Source organism: Ochotona princeps, chromosome 24 (assembly GCF_030435755.1).
Source record: "Ochotona princeps isolate mOchPri1 chromosome 24, mOchPri1.hap1, whole genome shotgun sequence".
Classification (NCBI taxonomy): domain Eukaryota; kingdom Metazoa; phylum Chordata; class Mammalia; order Lagomorpha; family Ochotonidae; genus Ochotona; species Ochotona princeps.
In genome coordinates, this window is record NC_080855.1 from 10,373,143 (window position 1) to 10,396,034 (window position 22,892).

Below are 22,892 nucleotides of genomic sequence, written 5' to 3' on the forward strand. Positions count from 1 at the left end.
GGGGTGTCTGGGTATCATGACACACAGTGACACGCTCGGTCCCTGGCTCTGTAAGCTTACGGCACCTTGGCGGCAGCTGCTCTCTCCACCACCTCTCACCCCAGCAGTACTCACCTTGACTCTGCCTGCCACACCCCCTGCCCTGTGCTCCACAGGGCTCCTGGGAGGAGAGCACACTGAAGTACCATGGCATCCAGAGGCCTAACACCCTCGCTGGGCTCCCCCTGGGACGCCATTTTGCAGGCTGTCAGAGACCAGCTTCCATCCCTGGACTCAGACTCCTCCTCGGTGAGCCAGAGTTTCCTGGAGGGACCCTGCACTGGGCCAGAGGTGACTGCCAGCTGCCACGCAGGGCTGTGCATTCTGCAGACCTGCTCCCTGGACCACGCCCTTGGCTTTTGAGTCCCTTTTAGTCCAGATCAGGGGTGTCCTGGTGTTCCCACTCTGGCTCTCAGCTTTCCATTGCAGGACCTCGGGATAGTCCTAGCTTGGGGTCCCTGAGCCAGCCCCTAGGGTGCCAAGCACCATCAGCCATAGGCTCCTCAGCACACGACTTGGCAAGGGCTCGGGGTCGACCCGGGCACCTGCAGAGATGAATGTTACAGTGGTTGCTGAGGCTAAGGAACAAGGTGACCCCAGAGCTCAGTGCTCAGGGGTTTGTTCTGCTCTCAATCTCACTCTGTGAAGGGGAGAGGCCAGTATAAGACCTTTGCCCTCTAAAAAATGTGATGAAGGGGCAGGTATGGTAATAGCACAGAGGAAGACACATTTTTAAAAGTTGCATGACATTTTAAAAAAGAAATGCTTTTAACCATTCAAGACTGATGGCTAGAGACTGACCGCCTCACTGCCCCATTACTTGTGTAGCACCTCTTGTAGGCCAGGCCTTGGGCGTAGTAGATACCGCACAGTGTCACTGCTGTACCCATGTCAAAGTCCTTGGCCCTTGCAGAGGGCACAGGCTCTCTTCGGGTTCTCCTTGCAGCAGGCCTGAGCTGGCAGGGGAGATTGGAGCCCATATCTTGTAACCCAGGAACCCTTATTTGCCCACAGTTGGATAGTGGGGAAGAGGAGTTGTTCATCTTCCAGCGAAATGAAACTGTCCTCATTCCAGACCTGTCAGAGGAGCTGGCAGAAGACCTGGCCGACGATGTCAAGTTTGGGGCCTGGGTCCCTGCGGCTGAAGGGTCTCCTTCCCAGGTCTGTGGGCTGGAGGGGAGGGGCTTCAGGGCACCCTGTGGACAGAAAAGTTGGGGGGCATCCCTAGGGCTCTCAGGAGACCCTGCACGGCAGTTTGGTGCTAAAGTGAGCAGCCTCCTTCAGTACAGCCCGGGGACCCCAGGCTAAGCGAATGAGCACTGGGAATAGTGGCGATGACCGTTTCAGTCTTAGAAATATCATCAGTCACTGAACTGTGCAGATTTTCATGCTACATCTGTGCCCTAATGCTTTTTCCTTTCTTTTCTTTTCTTTTTTTTTTTTTTAGGATGGAACTGAGGTTGCAGTTCTGGTGCCTGTGGAGTGGGCCACACAGCCAGGGACTGACTGTGGAGTGAGGACAGAGGACTCAGTCTCTGGGAGAGGGAGAGCTCCAGAGAGCTGTGGTGAGATCAGCTGTCTTCCCGGGACAGCCAGAGAGACTCTCACGCGGCTGGATGGGGAACTCAGGAGCAAGTCCTTTGACACCACAGGGTGGCAGAGTCCACCCTGGGACATGCATGGAGGAGCCATCCTCCTTCTCCAAGATGGAGACCGAGAGACAGGGCCCCAGGGTGCTGCCCCTCCAGACTCTGCGGGCCGCAGGGCCCTCCGGCGGGCCAGGAGGAAAATGATTGAGAAGGTCATCCTCCCGAAAGTGACCTGGGATGCCCAGGACCCGTCCTGCAGTGCCCAGAGCCAACCCCAGAGGGCACCCTGCCCAGATGCAGAGTCAGGTCCCCAGCCAGAAGACCCCATGGGACCTGCGGAAGGGCCGCCAGTGCTCTCACTCCAGGTGGGTATCCCTGCTGCACCCTCATCGCCGGGCCTGTGCCCTATAGCACGACCACCTTCCCAGCTGGCCCGTGGGGACCCGAAGCCCAGAGTCCCAAGTCCACCATTGGGAACAGCAGTCTTGGTGGGGGTGGGGGTGGTCCCACACTAAGTCCCCCTGCGCCTCTCATACTCTGAGAGAATGCTGAAGAGCCAGCTGACCCAGCCTGCCTGAAGAGAAAACGAAAGGAGAGCAGTCCCAGGAACAGATCCTGAGCATTTGCCCAGGTGTATAATTCCCAGGCTGGGGAAATGTTCCTCTCTGTGGCTGGACTCAGGGTACTGCGCTTGCTGACCTCAGCATGTCAGTGAGGGAAGCAGCACTGTGGCAAGGCCAGTGCCCTGAGATTAGCAGAGGCCACTGTCTGTCCAGCCCCAACTGCTAGCTTAGATGCACAGTGGCTGCCTTTCTAACCAGGGCAGAGCAGAAAACCCTCACCCTTACAAGGTGAAACATGTGGGCCCCCTGAGCTGTGCAAACAAAGTAATCCTCAATGGATAGGTGAGGTGTCTCAACACACTGTGCCTTCCTTACTTGGAAGTAATTTTTAAAGATTTCATTGGTTTATTTGAATGGTACAGTGACAGAAAAAGAGGGTAGACAGAGGTCTTCCATCTACTGGATTCACTCCTAGGTACATGTAACAGCCAGGTTTGGACCTGGAAGCAAGCTAGGATCCTGCAACTCCAACCAGGTCTCCCACACAGGTGACCTGGGCCATACTCTGCTGCCTCCCCAGGCACATTAGCAGGGAGCTAGATTCAAAGTGGAGCAGCCAGAACTTGAACCAGAGCTCCCAGAACTTGAACCAGAGCTGCTGCCTGACCCACCATGCCACCATGCTGGCTCTTCAGGTAGTTTCCGTCACAACGCAGAGAACTCTAGTCCCCACATGAGCCTTCTCCGTTACTGTTTAACTAGAGCGGCCTTTGTGCTCCGCTCATCTCAGCCCTGACAATTTTTTTCCTTACCCACAGGGCTGTAGACTCGAGGCTGCACATAATAAACACTCCCTCATCACACCCTTCAGGCAGGGCCCCTGCCAAGAACAGGTGGATTTTGGACTTGCCTGAACCTAGGTGGCTTTAAATACAACATAGATTTCCTCCTGGTCAAACGTCTTTGCACCTAAAACCAAAGTGTTAGCCACAGAAAGGCTTGGCCAAAAGCAGCTTCGTGTTGGGTTCAGTGACAAGGGCGACGCCCAAGGCCTGACCTCTACCCTATCTCCTGGTCAACCAACTGGGACACCCTATAACCACCAGGCTGACCGTTTCAGCAACTGGAAGACTGGGATTTGGATTCCATCCTCCAGAGCCTGTCGGGGCCGGAAGACAACCAGGGAAGTCGCACATCTGGAACTGTGTGGTGGGCAGCTGACCTCTTCCAATGCCAAGGTTTGACCCAGAACTCCTGACCCCAAATGAACCCCTGCCGGCTGCTCCTTATAGGGCCTTCCAGAGCCATGGGGGGACCAACCAGTCCTGTGGGCACACGTTTACTGTCCTTGAGTACATCACTGTCCTGAACACACATGAACACGCAGACTGTCAGTCTTCAACAGACTTCATTCCCCATTCAACAGATGCATGCCCACACCCCTTATTCCATGTCCCACCCCTCCCTTCCTCCTCATCTCCTTGGAGGAAGCTAAATCCTGCCACTCACACCCCCCACCTACTCCTGCCCTCGCACCTCCTTGTTGAAAGGACTTAAGGTGTCACCTATGAGGGGCCTGACTGAGTCCAGGCTGCTGCCAGGGTCCCTGTAATGCCATGTTCCTAACCTACACCTGCTTACAGGGATGTGGAGGGATAGCCCCTCCACTAGGCTAGGGCAGGTGTCTCCAGATGCATGGCACATAACCCTGAAGCTGCTCCACTTGGAAGATCTTCCCTAAACACTCACTAGGTTTAGAAGGTAGAAACATGTATTTGAGCCCATTTAGAGCAACAGGCTAAGCCTAGTGGCTAAAGTCCTTGCCTTGCATGTGCCAGAATTCCATATGGGCACCAGTTTGTGTCCCAGCTACTTTGCTTCCCACTCAGCTCCCTGCTTGTGTCCTGGAACGGCAGTGGAGGATGACCCAAGACCTTGGGACTCTGTGCCCACATGGGAGACCCAGAAGAAGCTCCTGGCTCCTGGCTTCGGAAAGAGTCAGCTCTGGCCATTGTGATCGCTTAGGGAGTAAACCTGTGAATGGAGGATCCTTCCCTGTGTCTCTCCTCTGTTAATCTGCCTTTTAGGGCCCGGCATGGTGGCCTAGTGTTGAAGTCCTTACCTTGCATGTGTTGGGATCCCACGTGGGTGCTGGTTTGTGTCCCAACTGTTCCACTTCCCTTCCAGCTCCCTGCTTGTGACCTGGGAGGGATGTCTGGGATGGCCCCAGGCCTTGGGACCCTGCACCTGCATGGAAGGGCTTTGGACTGGCTCAGCTCTGGAGTGAGCCAGTGAACACAGCATCTTTCTGTCTCTCCAACTCGGGAACAGTAAGCTGAGTTACTCACCCCATAATGCTATGCAGCACAACACCACAGACTCCTCATGAGATACCCAAGAGTACAGACATGTTTGATGCTGGGCAAGCTTTAGGCAGTCCTCTGGGTATAAAACATGGGAGATGCTGGGCAAGCTTTAGGCAGTCCTCTGGGTATAAAACATGGGAGATGCTGGGCAAGCTTTAGGCAGTCCTCTGGGTATAAAACATGGTGCCTTGCATCATTCCTGAGGTCAGCTGGACCTGGGGTCAAGTACAGAAGGGGAGATGCCCTTACCACATTAAGTCCCCCGGTGTCACCAGGCCCCTGCTCCTGAAGACATTGCCCTGCAGAACCAGGAACCATGGGCAAGCCTGAGGTGCAGACCACAGGAAGCTGTGAGGACCCCGAGCCCCGACTCAACAGCCTCCTCTCCTCTGGTGACCCTCAGAGCGTGCCATGTCAAGAGGCCAGGACAGGCTCATGGAGCAGCTGGCCCTGCTGAGTGCCGCCCAGTCCAGAGCCACCACGTCTGCCCGGAGGACACCTGCTGTCACCCCCCAAGACGCTGGAAGCAGGTGGGTCTCTGCCAGCCAGGGCCCGTCATCTCAAGCCTGTCAGTGACCTTGCTGAATGGGCTCACTGAGGGTGGGCTGCAGGCTATGTGCTTTCTCAGTCTCTCGAGAGCCTGATTAGGCAAGTGGTCCCACAGAGTTCATTTTATAGAGAAGACTACTGAGGTCCAGGGGTCCTGATTCCCCCAGGTCATAAACAGCAGAGCTAGGGCTCAGGACCCAAAGCCACCTGACATTGCCTGGAGCCCTTCGTGGCTCTCCACAGGCCTCTCTGGGAGTGTCCAACAGACATGGCCAGGACTGTACTGCACCCTGGTGTGTCCAAAGCGTCCACTGACATGCAGGTCATGTCTGAGCCTAGCCCAGGTCTCGGTCCATACATAAGCAGCTCAGGAGCCCCCACATTCCTCATGGCAGGTGTGTTTTGACCAAGTCAGGCTTCCAGGCTGAGTCAGACAAGAAGGGAGGCGAGGGCCCATGGCTGAAGGCGGAGCCCCCCACCATCTTCATCGACCTGCGGCAGGCGGGACCACCTGGCCACCACTTCTCCCCAGAAAGGTACAGGGAGGGAAGCAGAGGAGGGGGAGTAGATGCTCTCGGGCTGAGCTCTATGGAAACTTCGTCTAAACTGATTCCCATCACTCTGCACCTGCCTCTGCCGCTCTGCCTAAGTCCCACAGCCCTTTGGCTTCAGCTACCTGCCACCCCCATCCTGGTGGCAGCTAAGCCTGGCTAGTGGATGGGGTGCCCCATAAACCCAACTCCTCTACAGCTCCAGCTCCAGTCACAGTTCCTCTGACAGCGAGGAGGAAGAGGAAGAGGAGACTCTGGGAAACCAGCAGGGCCCTGCAGCACTGAGGTAACCACAGGGGGCTCCCACTGCCATGGAATGTTCCATCTGTACCCCGCCCCCCAGCTTCCTGAGCCTCATGGTTCTAGCCCAGGGCCAGTGGGTAAGGGCAGGTGTTGCCTTGGAGGTAGGGCCCGGGTGTGGACGGCATCAAGGATGCCCTAGCACACTCTTGATAAGGGTGTAGTCCCACTTGTCTGAAAAGCAGCTCCCTAAGCTGATGGGGAGTTAAGTGGCCCTGTTACTGACAGTTTTGAAAATAAAGGGGGAGTGAAGGGCAAGACAGAGGTGATAGCCATCAGGAAGAAGAGGCAAGGGGAACAAACATACAGATGTAAAATTCTCGGACGGCTCAGCTCTAGGTCATAACAGCTTCCTCAGCCCCATGTCGTGGCCATGGATGCTGCAAAGCCAATGGCTGCTACTTTTGGGGACTGTCAGGATCTTCTCCAGCATGTTCCTTAGTGTGACTGAGCATACGGGCAGCAGGTCTCCTGTCAGAAACCTATGCCACACTAACAGCTGCTGTGACGATCCCAGGGCACTTCTGGAAGCCCCCTGGCATCACAGTGGCTACGGCCTCCTGTCAGTATCTCCCAGCAAGGACTGGCTTTTCCTTGATAGCGGGAAGGGCTGGTGTGTACCAGGTGAGCCTCGTCACCCCATGCCAGGTGAACTTACCAGCTACCCTGTGTCACCTGCCTTGACTAATGACCTGGGCTGCAATCCAGGCTACTGCCTCCTCCCATTCCCTGGGGACTGGCAGTGAATCTCTGTCCCTTTAGAAAATTGGAGAGGAGGGGGTGGTTTAGTTCCTACCCCCAACAACTCCAAAGGCAGCACACAGAAGTGCTCAGCAGGTGGTGGAGTTCTCATGGCCCAGGCTGACTGGAACTGCTCACCCCATTCAATGGAAAGTTAAACGCATCTTTGGTCTTCATATTCTCTTCTAGAATTTTCCATCATGTGCATTTTTTTTCTTGAAAGGCAGAACAACAGAGAGGAAGAGAGAAATACCATATCCAATGGTTGACTCCCCAAAATAGCTGCAACAGTCTGTTGTGGGCTGGGTCAAAGCCAAGAACTCCTTCATGGTCTCCCACATGGGTGACAGGGTCCTAAGCACTTGGGCCATCTTTTGCTGCCTTCCCAGACAAGGGAAGCTAGATGGGAAGTGGAGTAGCAGGTTTCAAACCAGCACTCCCACATGGGATGCCAGTGTTGCAAGTAGTGGCTTAAGCCACTGCACCACACACCAGCCCCTCAATCAGATCTGTAACTAACTTAGACTGAAACTTGGAGACTGAAGTCAGGAAGGGTGGATGGTGACGCTGCCTTTCCTCCTGGCTGGGGGAATCGCTGGGGGAGGTGTGAATGTTTGGACCCCCACGTGGTGAGGTCTTGCTGCACTCACGGAAATGGAACATCAGGCACCCCACCTGCTTCCCCCTCCCCACTAGCAGCTAGGCCCATGTCACTGCCTCATTTGAAATGGAAGCCATCTGCCAGCCTGTGTTCTTGGAGGGGAGGCCTCAGCCTGAGCTTGCTCTATCTCCTTGTAGGGCCTGCACCGGGAAGAGTCAGCTTCTCCAGCAGCTCAGGGCATTCCGCAAGGGGACAGCTCAGCCCCAACTGCCTGCCAAGGACAGCCGCAGGGGACAGAAGGTCCAGGCCCAATCAGGAGCTGAGAAGAAACATGTAAAACTCTGGCCTGAGGTACAGGGTGCCCAGACCAGACCCCTAGGAGGACAGTCCCAGGCCCCCAGGCCAGGGATAGCCAAGGAGCCACTGGTGCCACCCCTCGGCCAACCATAGAAGGGTCTCAGAATCAGGTCAGGCAGTCTCCCATGGATGCAGGCCCTGATGGATGACTGTGGCCTGTCACTCAGCCCTATTAGAGTTCAGTGACAACATCTGCACGCATGTAGAACAGATGCAAACACAGACTCACACACAAAGCACAACAAACCTGGAAGCAAAATGGCAGCAACCCCAGAAAGAGACAGGAGGAGAGATGGGGCGGCTGCCATACTGCCTTCCACCAAGACCTTCCACCTCTATCCATGTTACTTCTGTCACACACGTGGCTCTCTGGGAGACCTCGGCTTGAAGGTTCCTCAGTGCACACCCAAGCAGCTGCTTGAAAGGGGGGGTGGCAGCAGAAACTTCCTGGTAAAGCATAAAGACACACAGAGGTCACAGGACTTGCTGGGTGTGCACACTAAAAGTTCAAAACCTCGTTGCTAACAACGTAACCAGGGCAGGGTGACCAGCTGGCAGGCCCAGCCCCATGGGGGCACCCACTTTCCCTCAGCTGTTACCCGAAAGCCTGAGCCCTGTTCCCCCTGCTTTAGAATCCTTCATTGGTCCTGAGTAACCCCCTCCTTTTGCCACGAGTCTCCAGCATGCCACCCCCTCCTGCCCCAGGGAAGAGCAGAAAAAGAAGCATCACCTTGGGCCCCTACAACATGGGTGCAGGCAGCAGGACTGGGTGCCTGGCAGGACTTTGTGGAGTTCAGCTGGGGTCACAGCCGGCTGCCACGCCACTGAGGCTGGGCAAGGGTCTCTGCATCGAGACCAGTGACAACATCAAACAACCCCAGACTCAGGTAGCCAGTGATATGGTCATGGATTCTCTCCAGCACCACCCTCACTGTCCCCTGGGACCCTGGCACCAACCCCACCGCCACAGAAGACACAGCAGACACACTATCACTGTGGCCTCAGCCTGTGGCATACCAACTCCCGTCACCAGGGAGCCTCCACTTGCACACAGCCTCTGCTGTGGCAGCTTAGCCCTCAGCCCATTCTGGTTTTTCCTGTAACTCTACTTCCTCCTGTTTCTGCCCCTTCCAGTGCCACTCGGTTCAATCAGAATGTTTCACAAAACACTGCAAAAAATAAACTGTTCTGAGTTCATCTCTGCCTGTGAATCCTTGCCTTAGAGGAGAGCTGGGGGAAGGGGGTGGTGGGAGCTCAGACCTGGGTCCCAGGCCAGTTCTGCCACCCAGGCTTAGTGCTCGTCACTCAGAGGCTCCATTCTCTACCCACCTGTAAAATAATCTTGACAGGGTCTACTCTGTGGCTGTGGCCTGACCCAGCCCTAGCCATTGCAGCCATGTGGTAAGTAAAGCAGCAGATGGAAGATCTCTGTCTATTCCTCTCTTGGTAACTTTACCTTTCAAATAAAATCTTTAAAAAAAAATGACATTCTGCAACACAGAACTGCAAGAGGTGACATCACTGCTGTCTGCAATCTGCACGCCATCGCCTGCATCCAACAAACAGTTGGGGGGCAGGTGGTGCAGGAGTGAGCAGAGGCCCGCAGGAGAAGCCCCCGACCCTGGCATGGACTGAGGTGTGAACATATCTGGCAGGGAAGAGGGCACAAGCCAACCAGGCTGCTCCACAGACAGCACCATCTGGGCTGAGAGGAACAAGCCAGGCCGTAGGTTTAAGGGGAAGTTGGTGGGCCACAACAGTGGGCTCTTGTGGCAGGGTGGCTTGGCCATGTGTGGCTGGGGTCCACATGCCCCACCAGGGCCGCCAGCACCATCTGCAAGGGAAAAGCTGTGCTGAGACCAAGTGGCTGTACTCTGCAGGGTGCAGGGACCAGCTGATCAGGACTGACACTGTTTATTATGCAAACAGAGCCCCAGGTGACACCTGGGTGACAAAGCAACGGAGCACCACAGGCTGCTACAAAGTCCCAGGCCACACTGCTTGGACAATACGTTCTAGAACCTGGGAACAGATGGCCTATGACTACAGTGACAACTAACTTTACCAGAGGTTTCCATCCTGTTCCCCTTGGCCCCCTAACCAGATATGGCTACAGACAGGTCAGCCAGCCTCACACCTCTCACGAGCCAGAAGGAAGCCTGACGGTGCCAGACTTCCCACCGAAGGAAGCCCTATCCTGGGGAAGGACCCCTGAGGGCCTGGGCAGGAAGAGGGGACCCCAGGAATCCCAGACTCACCCACACTGCTGCAGTCCTGGAAAGCCCCACTTCGCAAGCTTGTTTCTGAACAGGAGGGGCAGTGGGGGGCTGGGAACATTGGCCCTGGAGCCCCACAGTTGCAGAGGCAGGTGCAGAGGTCCCCTGAGGGGGCTGAGGGCGTGCTCCCAGAACTTCGAGACATGACTGTACAGGGAGGTCTCTGAGGATGTAACCAGTTAGCATGAAGTCACAGAGGATCAGAGCCCTAAATCCTCACTAAGGCAGGCAGAGTCACAGTACAGCTGGCAGAAGGCTGTGATGACAGCCAGATTTAGGAGCAGTGAGGCTGCAAGCCAAGGCACACCGCGCGCTGGGTGGGTAGGTGAGGGACATTCCCAGGGCCTCTGCTTGGCTTTGGACTCGTGACCTGCAGTTTAGAACAGGCTGCCATGGGCAAAGCCTTCATCGGTGCTGCCTGGGACAGCTGCCCCAGGACGCTCGTGCAACCTGCATACCTGCTGTCAGACTGCAGCCCTGAAGCATGGCCTCTGGCTCCCTCCCAGCCTCAGGTATTCTGGCTATGTCCTCGTGCCTATAACGGGCAGTCAGCCTCAAGATGCTGTCAGCTGATGGATGGAAAGGGAGCCCAGCAGCTTCACAAATGCTGCAGCTGAGAACTTGTGGAATGGAGCCTCTACTGGGTGGTGTCAGGCTTCGGCTCCCAGAGCTTCCTGGAGCTGGGGTGAACAACTGGCCCTAGAGTGAATCCGCTGGTGCTTGTGCAGGTCAGTGCCTCGGCGGAAGCCCCTGCCGCAGGCTGGGCAGGTATAGGGCTTCTCACCTGTGTGTGTCCTGCGGTGGGCACTGAAGTGGGAGCTGTTGTTGAAGCTCTTGCCACACTGGCCGCACACATAGGGCCGCTCCCCAGTGTGTGTCCTGCGGTGGATAACCAGGCTAGAGCTCTGGCTGAAGCGCTTTCCACACTCGGGGCACGGGTAGGGCTTCTCACCCGTGTGTACCCTCTGGTGTGTGCTGAAGTTGGAGCGGTCGCTGAAGCCCTTCCCACAGACCAGACACTTGTAGGGCCGCTCCCCAGTGTGCGTGCGCTGGTGCTTGGTCAGGTGGGATGTTTTCCCAAAGGCTTTGCCACACTCAGGGCACACAAACGGCTTGTCAGGTCCTCGGGGCTCCCCTCTTCCTGGTGGGGGACAGTCTCTCCGCTGCTCAGCTATGGCTGAGCTCCAGCACTGCGCTGACAGCACCCGGTACCACTCTGTCCTCATGGGCTTCTTCCCAGGACCATCGCCATCCTCCACCTGCATGGCCATTGCTGGGACAGAAAGCAGAGTCAGGGAAAGACCAAGGCAGGCAGATTCCCCAGCAGGAGTGTCAGAGACCCCTAAGGCAGCACCCCACAGCTCTGAACTCTGGGAGCTTCTGGAAGATAGGGAAACTGAGGCCTGGGCAGCAGATGGGTATGCAGCGGAACCTGGGCTGTGGACCCAGAGTCGGGGCTCTGACCTCCAGATTGTGACTGGGGAGAGAATTTGTACTGGGCCTCCAGTGGGTACAGAAAACTTTCCTGGGTGCCCAGTCTACCCATCATGGAAGACACGCCAGGCTTGAATAGCAAAAACGCTGCCACAGAGGCCTCTGATGGCAGTAGGACCAGGAGGCCTGGGACCGCCTTCGCAGGACCTCTTCCCCGTATTCTCATGGGCAGCCCAAAACCCCTTGAGAAGATCCAAGTTCAGGAGCCACCACTGCCACAGTGCAGGCACAGAGTGAGCTGAATGATGCAGCTGACCCTGGCAGGCTATGTGATGGTATGTGTGTGAGTGTGTGTGGGCAGGGGAGGCAGCAGGGGGCGGCAGAAGGCATCAAGGGAGTCCCTGTGAGCTGCCCCAAACATGTGGCAGGAACTTCCAGATCACACAGCGAGGAGGTGACAGGAAGTGACCTTTGGAATGTCCCCTGAAGGCACTGTCCATCCCCAGACCCTTTCTGCTTATCTCTAAACCTGTACTTCTACAAAGCAAAGTGTGGGCTCAGGGCTTACTGGGAGCTCAGTCCCCCCATCTGCAGAACTGGGATAATGTGGGACCCCCCACCACTAGGCCTGGTCAGAATTTTTCAGGTGCCAAAGGTGCAGTGCAGGGGGTTGACCTGCTGCTGCCTAGACACCAGCTAACTGATAAGCACTGGTTCAAGTCCAGTCTGCTACACTTCCAATCCAGCTCCCTGCTAACATGCCTGGGAGGCAGCTTGGGCCCTTGACACTCATGTGGGAGTCTAGGATGGGATTCCTAAACGCTTGGCTTTGGCCTGGCCAGATCTGGCTGTTGTGGCCAACTGGAGATAGAATCAACCGTAGAAAATCACTGTTTCCCCTTTTCTCTCTGTAACTCCTGCCCCCACTTAAAGATTTATTTATTTATTTTTATCGGAAAGGCAGATCTAGAGAGAGAGGGAGAGACAGAGAGAAAGATCTTTTTCTGTTGGTTCACTCCCCAAGTGGCCACAACGGCTGAGCCAATCCAAAGCCAGGAACCAGGAGCTTCCTCTGGGTCTCCCACGTGGGTGCAGGGTTCCAAGGCTTTAGGCTGTCCTTAAGTGCTTTGCCAGCCACAAGCAAGGAGCTGGATGGGAGTGGAGCAGCCGGGACATGAACCAGCACCCATATGGGATCCTGGCACTGAAAGTGGAGGATTAAACAATTAAGCCATTGCCCCAGGCCCTCTGTGACTCTTTCAAACAAATAAATCTTTAAAGACAAAAACCCAAAAACTAAAAGTGTCTAGGTTAGGACAGATTTCTTGTGGAGATACCAGCATCCCTGGTCCCCAGCCCCTGGGGGTCTGTTTCTCTGCATTTCAAATGAGTATATAAATACTAAAAATGGGGCCAGCATTGTGGCATTTTAGGTTAAGCCTCCACCTGAAACACCAGAATGCCATATGGATGCTGGTTTGAGACCTGGCTGTTCCACTTCTGATCCAGCTCCCTACTAATGTGCCTGAGAAACAACAGAAGGTGGCCCATGTGCTTGAGCCCTGGCACTCACATCGGGGACTCTGAGGAGGGTCCAGGCTTCTGGCTTTGGCCTGGCCCCAGCCCTGGCCATTGAGGTTACTTAGGGAGTCAACCAGTGGATGGAAGATTTCTGTCTCCTCTGTAACTGTCTTTCAAAAGGTTAGGTTGCTGCTTGTGACTCTGGCATCCCATATCAGAGTGCTTGTTCAAATCCTGGTGGTTTAATTCTGATCCCGTTCCCAGGTAATGTGCTTGAGAAAGAAGTGGATAAGAGCCCAAATGACTGGGCCCTGCCACCTACATGGGACACCTAGATGGAGTTCTGGGCTCCTAGATTTGGCTTGGTCCAGCCTGGTCCAGCCCAGCCCAGGTTATTGTGGCTATCTGGAAAGTGAACCAGCAGATGGAAGAGCTTCCTCTCTCACTTTGCCTTAAATAATTAAAGCAATTGTTAAAACGTGTGTGTGAGACAGAGCGAGCGCAAAAGAGAGAAATTGAGAACGAGAGGGAGAAATAAAATAAAGTACCACAGTCCAGTCCAACCTATTTCCATCTGCCCAGGAGACCCTCAAACCTCTCCTTAAGGTTATCATGTCTCCTGGGCTCACCTTCAGCCAGAAGGTAACAAACCAGGCCTCTTCCAATGAGTACAATACTAATGCAGCACGTTCATGTCCATTTTTTGCTACTGGTCACAGCTGCTTCTGGGCTAGGATGGGACTAAGTAGTTACATTTGACACTACAGGGCTCCTAAGAGCTGAGACACCGTCTGGTCTGCCGGCCTCTGGCTGGGCTATTTAACCTGAACTTTACACATACGGACATCAAGGTCTAAACTCTCAGGAAAGGGGAGACTGTAACACGGAATTTCCATTTCCTTCTCTCTGACTCGCAGCTGTCCCTGCTCGAAACCACCAAGGTTGAAGACCAGACAGCCATCCCTGTCACCCTAGCAGACATTCAGGGCCTTGGCCCGAGGCACCCTTCCTCCAGAAGGGTGGCTGAGAGTGTGAGCCAGGTCAGAACTCCAGGACTGCACAATCCCTTTCCACAGATCAAATAGGGTGGGAGCAATCTCTGGCAAAGCTCAAAATCCAGACAAGTGAGAGATGCCGGAAGGGGAGGACATGAGGAAACAGGGTCTCAGGTGCTCACCGCCTTGGGAAGGTTACTAGGAGGCTCTGAGAGGGCCAGGGCTGGACCATTGCAGCAGGCAGGTGCCTGGGGATGGTCACACACAGGGAGACGGAGACCAAAGAATGAGCAGAAGTCCAACAGCTACAGACACGGCCCAGCAGCAATGTGTTCATTCACTCATTCACTCAGCAGATGCTTAAGAAACATGCAAGGATGGAAGGAGCTTCGTGGAGGGTGAATTCACAGGTGAACTTGACCCAGGTGCTACTGTGTGAGTGTGTGGGGGATGTGACTTTCAGAGAAGCAGATTACTGGCTTTCCCGTGGACGACTGCACCCAACCGGCCAGAGGCCTTGAGGGCAAAACCCGGTTTCTCAGAGAAGAACCAGTGCCTCAAGATCAACACATGTGCCTCACACTCTATCTCAGTTCCAACCCACTGGCCTGCACTCTGGATTCTGGACACGTGGGCCTCCCTGACTGCAGATGGACTCCTGAGACTAAACCTGCACGTGCTTCCTGCTGACTCTCCTTGTACAGCTTAGTCCCAGCAGTGTAAACATAGAAGGAATGGCACTGCAGCTGTGATCTCAGGCAGACTGCTGAGCCTCAAAGAAGCAGCTCCATGCACGGGGGCAGAGGCAGAAACTGAACCAAGGTGAAGCTGTACCTACTGTGAGTGGCAGGAACAGAATGCAAGGACCCCAAGGCAGCTCTGGGCATTGGCCTGGCCAATGGGTGAGTGTCCTCACCGCCCTGTGCAGTGGAGACGCTGAGTCCACTAGCAGCTGTGGCCTTGCAGGCCGCCACTCCCCTGGGGTGTGAGCTGTACATGCCCAGAGAACAAGGTTTCCCAGTTGTTACCTTCACTCTCCGGTAACACATTCCAGGTGTGGTCTTGCTGAGCTGGGTCCAGATGCTCCTGCTCCTCCCCAGGCAGGTACAAAGCCACATCCTCCATGGTCTCTGGAACCTGCTGGAATGTACCCTACTCAGTCCAGGCTCAAAAGGAACCCCCTTGTCACCCTGAGACAAAGAACCTGTTCACTGCTGCTGCAAGCTGGGCCCTGTCCACTCCACAGTTCACATTATGGTGGTTCCCCTATGCTGCCATGACTGTCAACTGCCCTAATGTGGGGCTGCCAGTATGCTACTGTGCTGCACAGAGCAGCTGCCACCAACCCCATGCTCAGCCCCTGGAGCCTGCACCCCAGAGGCAGAAAAGTTCACAGCCCTGGGACTGAAACAGGGCAATGGGAGGCCTTGGAATGCTTCCAGGCCAGTAACTACAGAGCCAGCACCAGACACCTGGGTGCATGGGGAGAAACAAGCAAACATCTAGAAAAGGCAATGCCGCGGAGATGTGGAGTAGGTGAGCAGCTGATAGCAGTGGAAGGAGTGAGGGGATTGCCAATGGGTATGGGTGCTTTGAAGAAGAGAAATCTTGCAATATTCCATACACAAGCCGGAAATTACACCAGAAACAAGTGGACTGCACAGTGTGTGGGTTACACTCCAAGAAAGCTGTTATCTACAATCAAGCAAGCAAGCAAGCAAAGAAGACACCTATTGCAGACCAGACAGGGGAGAAACACAGAGTCCAGTTGGGGTTGAGGCCACTGCCCTGCGTCACTCCTGAACCCCAGAATCTTCAGGAACACTGCCTAATACTGAGGTGGCAGCTGGCAAGATGTTAAGAGTTTCTAGGAGGCCAGGGTTGCACAAAGGGGGAAACAGTGAGGAGCTCCCCACATGCTCAAGCCCAGGTCTGGAGCACAGATCTGAGGACACTGCAGTCCAGGAGCTCTCCACTCACCTGAGACCAGCCTGGAAGGGAGGATGATGCTGACGAGGCCGAACATGACACTGTTTCCTGATCCCGGGAGTCTGCTGGGCCTGGGAAGGTGCAGAGTGAGCGAGGCCCACACAGTTCCCCTAGGCAGTCGCCTCCCTCCTCAAGGCTGCATCCACACCCAGGCAGCACCTCCCCACGTATCATACAACACAGCTGTGCACCCTCCACACACACTCACACAAACACACTATACACCCACATCATACACACACACACTATACACCCACATCCAGGCAGCACCCCCCCACACACACAAATAGCTATGCACCCACATCATACACACACACAGCTGTGCACCCCATTCAGGCAGCACCCCCCCAGCACACACATGGCTATGCACCCACATCATACACACACACACAGCTGTGCACCCACATCCAGGCAGTACCTCCCCCCTCCCCGACACACACATAGCTATGCACCCACATCTGAGCAAGCCACTATCTGCCGCTCTGCTCCCAGACCTCCAGCATCCCTCCCTAGAGGGCATCTACTCACCCTTCTTTGTCCATAGGAGGGGACCCTTTTCAGGTTGAGCTGCATGATGCTGGCTGCAGCTTTCAGCTCTGTCCCCCGTGGTAAACGCCTTTGGCTGAGCCTCTGCCTGGTGTCTCAAGCACCATTGCTCTGTCCCAGGGGGCAACTCAGGGCCCTGCACACAGAGATCAGCCCACTGAGTTTCCAAAGGGACGGACCCCCCAGCCCCCACCCCAAGTCCCCTGAACCCGTTCTTGAGCACACAGGGCCAGTTTCCCATTGGCTTATGTCCACTGCCTGCATGTCACACAGCCCTTCCTCCAGCCAGCTGCCCAGCCTCTCCTTGCCCTACCACATTGGTGTCACGTTCTTACCCTCTTTTCCTAGGCTCTCTCCCAGGCAACCCAGAGTCGGAAAGACCTGGAATCAGTCGTGGTTTCATTCCAGAAGTGCTTGCTAGAGCTGCTGCTGGATTTTCTCAGACTGCCAAGCTTCAGGTACACTGCATGCCTACTTTGCTGACCCAGAAGAGGTGACTTAGATAAAACTGAGTCTCAGAACTGAACTCTGCCACAGTACCATGACCCTCCACAACACAGCCCATGGGAAACCCTGACTATTCTTTTTAATTATAGTTATTTATTTGAAAGGCAGAATGAGACAGTAGGAAAGATGCTCCAACTTCTAGTTCACTCCCCACATATCTGCAACAACCAAGGCTGAGCCAGGCCAAAGCAGGATCCTGAGACTCTACATCAGTCTCTCACACAGATGACCCAGTCCTTGGCTCATCTGCTGCTTCCCCAGGATGTCAGCAGCTGAGACTTCGTATGGATGCCAGCAACACTGGCCATGGCCATCATGCTGGCCCTGGGAGCACATCTTAGGGTCTCTCCTATCCAACATTCCACTACCCAGAAGGAAACAATCCCCTTGGAGAGTGAGAGGACTGGCCCTCTCTGACAAGTTCCTGTGTGCATGGTGACACAGGGAGGTCGTGGTGAGAACCCCAACATCAAGGCTGGGATGGCTGGGTGGCAATTCTGGATTTGCTCACAAGTAGTTGGGTTTTAGAGATGCCTCTCTAGTGGACACATAACAGCAGCGGTGTGAGGCCAGTGCTGTGACTCAGTGGGTTAAGCCACCTGCAAGGCCAGCATCTTAAACACACCTGGGAAAGCAGCACAAAGACAACCTCAGTGCTTAGGCCCCTGTCACTCATGAGGGAGGTCTGGACAGAGTTCCAGCCTCCTGGCTTCAGCCTGCCTCAGCCCAGGCTTCCTGTGGCCATTGAGCGAGTGAACTACTGGATGGAAAGTCTCTCTTTAGAATTCTCCCTTTCAAATAATAAATAAATAAATCGTTGAAGACAAAAGAGTACAACAGCATGGGGCCAATGGCTCTGCCAGAGGGAGGGGGGTAACCTGTCAGCATGTGCCCAATGTCTAAGCGAGGCAGGGCACTGGGAAAGGACTGGGTGCTTTATCATCTTGAGGAGTTTCTGAGATTCCTACACTCTCCACAAGGGCCTGGGAAGAATTGGAGCATGCACTGGGACAGCACGGTCCATAGGACGTTCTATGATGCATGTGTCCCCCAGCTGTGCCATCATGTTCAGCAGCCATCGGCCATGTGGGACTGGCAGGACTAAGGTACTATATTTAGACTTTTAAAAAATGTTTTTCTTGTACTTGAAAACCGGAGGTGCGGGGTAGGTTCCCACCTGCTGGTTTACTCCCCAGATCTCTACAACAGACATAAGCAAGCCAGAAGTCAGGAACTCAATCTAGGTTCTAACCTAAACAGCTGATAGGGATCTTTGTGCTCACGCCATCCCCTGCTGGCTCCCAGGAGTGCACATTAGCAAGAAGCTGGGACTGCAGCCCAGGCATTCTGATGTAGAAGGTGGGCACCAAAGTGGGCATTCTTTCATTCTGTTAAGAATTACTTTTATTAGAAAGGTAGACTTACAGAGAAAAGGAGATGGAAAGCTCTTCCATCTGCTGGTTCACTCCCCAGATGGCCTCAATGGCCAGAGCTGAGCTGATCTGAAGTCAGGAACCAAGAGCTTCTTGTAGGTGTCCTCTACGGGTGCAGGGTCCTGAGGCCTCAAGCCGTTCTCTACTGCTTTGCTAGGCCACAAGCAGGGAACTGGGTGGGAAGTGGAGCAGCTGGGATATGAATCGATACCCAAATGGGATTCTGGTGCTTGCAAGGGGAGGATCAGTCAACTGAGCCATTGTGTTGGGCCCCTCAAGCAGGAATAACCACTAAGGCAAACATCTCCTCAACTCTTAGAATGTAAGGAATCACATGCAGCTGGTAGCTATTCTTCTGGATGGTATTGCCCTAGAGAAACTGGGCAACTTCCAAGAGCTCTGAACGGGACTTTCTGGGATTCCTCTGTCTTTTGGTCCCTTCCACTTCCACAGCCCTGCCTTAGACGGTGTCCGGGCTGTGCTGTGTGGTAGCACATCTGCCTGCTTATCCACAGCTAGCGTGTAGCGAGAGCTGGCAGATAAAGCTCGTCCCACTGTATCAGAGTGCACGTTCAAGTCCTGGCTGCTAGCTCCCTGCTAATGCACCCGAGAGAAAGCAATGAAACACGGTCCCCTGCCACTCACATGGCAGACACAGATGGAGTTGCAGGTTCCTGGCTTCTGCCTAGCCCAGCTCTGTTGAGTGAGCCATCTAAGGGGTGAACCAGTGATGGAAGAGCTTGCTTGCTCGCTCTCATGCACATGCTTTAAAAAAAAAAAAAATAGCAAGTAAGTGAGGCTGTACGGTTAGCCACAGGGTGTGCACCCAAAGGCCCAAGTGGAGGAACACTTTGCAGGCGCCTTCCCCACGTCCTCCCAATGACCAGGACTGGCTGAGGCTACAGGGCCCAGGCCGCCTCCACTGGCAGCCCTCCGTGCAGAGCCAGCATGCCCCCCACCTCACCCGCTGTCTCTGCTTCCCGGGCTCCTCCCGCTGCAGCCCTTCCACGAGGACAACGGCCTCCTCACCGCTCTCGGGCTGCTGCTCACGCACACGGGCCTGGATGTGCCCTGGCAGCACCGTCAGGAACTGCTCGAGCACCAGCAGCTCCAGGATCTGCTCCTTGGTGCGCAGCTCCGGCCGCAGCCAGCGGCAACACAGCTCCCAGAGGCGGCTGAGGGCTTCCCGGGGCCCTGCCGCCTCCTGGTAACAGAAGAGCCTGAAGAGCTGACGGAAGGTCTCAGGGCTGGGATCTGGGGTCTGTGGGGAGGTCTCCTCTTCCCAGAAGTCCTCCTCCACTTTCACAATCAGGATCTCCTCCTGCTCCAGGTCCTGCCCCAGGGGTGGGAGAGGACAGACGTCTGGGGTAGTTGTCATTGTTGGGGAGCTTGCTCCTTCCTGGGTCTCTGGGTCACTCCAGGCCTCTGTGGAGAAAACAGTAACATATCCCAACAGGTCTCTTCAGAAGTCTGTCCCGACCCGACCCCCGGTGGCTGAGCTTGGCGGGTCCCGTCACGTTGTCTTCGAGGGGATGGTCACCTTGGACCTTCCATTTTTGGGGTGGGGGCTCCCCGGGAACGGGGCTGTCATCTGGTCTCCTCACCCGCAGGCAGAGGAGGGTGGCCGTGGACGCGGAGCTTGGGTTCGGGACCAACTCACTCAGGCCTCTCCCCGCCTGCACTCACCAGCAGCCCGGCGGGGCACGTTCCACGCCAGCAGAAAGCCTGAGTAGGGCGCGGGAGAAGCTGGACAGCCAGGACGCCAGTGGCGAGAGCCGCTAAGGCCCAACTCCACAGGGTGACAGCCGGGCCTACGAGAGGACTTAGGGGAAATGTAGTCCGCACGCTATTGGCTGTGCCGGCTGTCGCTCGTGGGGGACGAGGAGCGTGCTGCATTATGGGAAACCGAGTCCCCCTTCCCGCCTGGAAAGGCCCTGGCAGGTGGGAAGCCAGGGGCCAAGAGCTTCTTGTGGGTCTCCCACGCGGGCACAGGGTCTCAAGTACTTGGGCCTTCCTTCACTTCCTTTCCAGGCCACAAGCAGGGAGCTGGATGGAAAGTTGGGCAGCTGGGCAGCCAGGACACGAACTGGTGGTGCCCATATAGGATTCTGGCCCATACAAGGCAAGCACTTTTAGCCGCTAAGGTATCATGCTCGGCCCATCACCTTGGTTTCTTAAAAATGGGATCCTGCTGCTTGCAATGGTAGGATTAACCAATTGAGCCATCGTGCTGGGCGCCCATCCCCCAAATAAGTTTTAAGATTTATTTATTTTTGTTGGAAAGGCAGATCTACAGAGAGGAGAGACCAAGATCAGCCCACTGGTTTACTCCCACGTGGCCAAAACAGGAAGTTGGGGGCAGGGAGCTTGGAGCCATCCTCTACTGCTTTCTCAGGCCACAAGCAGGCAGGCAGTGGGATGGGAAGTAGAGCAGCTGGGACACAAACTGGTGCCCATATGGGATCCTAGCACATGCAAGGCAAGGATTTGGCCACCAGGCTATCGCACTGCCCAAATACATTTTAAAAATATAACAGCCAGATCTGCAGGCATAACTGGAGAAAAACTGCAGTTCAGCTTGATGATTTCCTGGGCTCAAAGGCAGAGCTGCCAAATACGGACAGCTGATTCTCCTGACAAATGGAGGAGCCACAATCTGTGCTATTGTGTGAATGTACATAGCAACACAGATTAAAATAGAATGAGTGTAGGGGAGCAGCATGATGGTTCAATGGCTAAATCCTCACCTTGCAAGTGCCGGGATCCCATATGGGCACCAGTTCGTGTCCCAGGTGCTCCATTTCCCATCAAGCTCCTTGAATGTGGCCTGGGAATGCAGCAGAGAATAGCGTAAACATGGGGACCTGCACCCACGTGGGAGACTCAGAGGAGGCTCCTGGCTCCTGGCTTTGGATTGGCTCAGCTCAGACTGCTGCAGCCTATGGGACATGAATCAGCAGATGAAAAGATCTTTCTGTCTCTCCATAAATCTGATCTACCTTTCCAATTTAAGCTAAAAAAATTTTTTTAAGATAAAAAATTTTTGAAAGGAAAAGAATGGGACCTGTCCCCTGCTGGCAGTCATCCCAAAGGAACGGTGAGACCAGTGGGATCCTGTGCGTGTGTTTCTGTGTCTATCCCTGGTGCCCAGCCATGGAGACTGTGCCCCCATGGGGGATGTGTGGTAAACCCTAGAGCAATTCTTAGCTGCCTCCATGGAGTAGATGCTGCTGGTCTCTATTAAGCAACCCTGTGCCCAGGGGCCAGTGGGCAGCTAAGTGATTCAGCTCCACGGGTCAGTTGTGTTAGGATTTCAGTAGGAACTTCACTGGAGATGCAGTGGCACAGCTTGGGGGGTGGGCAGGTAGTGGCAGGGATGAGCATTGCTCTGGGACAGCTACAGAGGTAGCCTCAGCACCAAGGGGCCTTCTCTGCTGCTGTGTGAGATGGTGGCTCTGCCCCCATGTAGCACCATGTGGGGGAGGGTAGGTGGTCTATATCACCATGCATCCTGGGAGCCCCCTGGATTCTGGAGTCCACCCAGATTGTTGGTGGAGGGGTGGGCTGTTGAAGTCCGTATTAGTGACGTGTCCTATCACCTGCCCTGTGCTGGTGTGGCCCTGTCCTTGCAGAGTGGGAGTGTGTGTGTGTGTGAACTCAACAGAAAGTAACACACAGGAGCTAGCAAGCTCATCACCTGGAAAAGCCAGGAGGGCTTTCTGAAGGGGTGACTTCTGTCTGCTACCTATTGAATGAGTACATGCTGTCCCTCCTTCCATGATTGCAGATGTGCCTCCGGCTCCCTCTGTGACACAGGATGCCCTTTTCTTTTGTTATCCTGACGTTCTCAGCTTTGGCCCTGACCAGGTGGGAATCTGTGAAGCTTGCTTCCTGCTGAGGGTTCTGGAGAGTTCTGGGACAGCAGGACTCCTCTGTCCTGTGGGCTGGATGCTCTACGTCCCATGGGCATCCCCTCTGTCTTCTTGCCATCTCTCCAGATTATGGCAGGTGCATCGCAAAAACGACAGTGCTGGGTCTGGACTGAGGCGAAGCTGAAAGCCAAGATCTCAGTCCAGGTCTCGCCAGTAGTGGCGGGAACCCAACTACTTGAGTCCTCACCACTGTCTCGCAGGGTGTGGACGAGCAGCAAGCTGGGGAAAGGAGCCGGAGCCTGGTGTCAGATCAAGGTTCTCTGATGTAGGATGTGTGAGCCTGTGGAACTAAAGTAAGAGCTAAATAGTACTAAAATGTGCTGAGTGATAGATGAATCAAGAGAATAGTGTGTTAAGCAGTAGGTAAATAGCACTAGAATGATAGTAGTAAGAAATAGTATTAGGAAGTAATATTAAAAATAGTTCAATAATAAATGAGTGTCTAGCAAAAAAGAAAATAATGGAAAAATATGTAAATGTTAAAAGATAACATTGGGTGATTATAGAGATTAAGGTTAAGAGATAGAAACTAGTAGAGTTGCATGAGTAATGGTAATTAAAATATAGAATAAATAATATTAGAATGATGCTGATTAATTGCTA

The 22,892-nt window shown here is 54.6% G+C and overlaps 2 protein-coding genes across 3 annotated transcripts; one reads left to right on the forward strand and one right to left on the reverse strand.

The window, feature by feature from the left end:
* The first annotated feature begins 186 nt into the window (after positions 1 to 186).
* Positions 187 to 8,311, forward strand: DNAAF8 (dynein axonemal assembly factor 8). The gene is made up of 9 exons (XM_058681084.1): positions 187 to 288; positions 1,054 to 1,200; positions 1,487 to 1,993; positions 3,312 to 3,429; positions 4,961 to 5,087; positions 5,502 to 5,642; positions 5,857 to 5,943; positions 7,497 to 7,650; positions 8,249 to 8,311. Exons 1-9 carry the CDS (start codon positions 187 to 189, stop codon positions 8,309 to 8,311), a joined length of 1,446 nt encoding a protein of 481 aa, XP_058537067.1.
* Positions 8,312 to 9,075: 764 nt separating this feature from the next.
* On the reverse strand, positions 9,076 to 20,094 carry ZNF500 (zinc finger protein 500). Of its 2 annotated transcripts, none has more exons than XM_058680823.1 (6): positions 20,044 to 20,094; positions 19,322 to 19,782; positions 16,400 to 16,553; positions 15,863 to 15,942; positions 14,911 to 15,019; positions 9,076 to 11,205 (listed from the first exon to the last, which is right to left on the reverse strand). In XM_058680823.1, exons 2-6 carry the CDS (start codon positions 19,733 to 19,735, stop codon positions 10,583 to 10,585), a joined length of 1,380 nt encoding a protein of 459 aa, XP_058536806.1. In that variant the 5' UTR covers positions 19,736 to 19,782; positions 20,044 to 20,094; the 3' UTR covers positions 9,076 to 10,582. The 2 variants fall into 2 exon arrangements, with proteins under 2 accessions (XP_058536806.1, XP_058536805.1); XM_058680822.1 differs by having other exon boundaries at positions 14,911 to 15,022.
* Between the last annotated feature and the right edge of the window lie 2,798 nt (positions 20,095 to 22,892).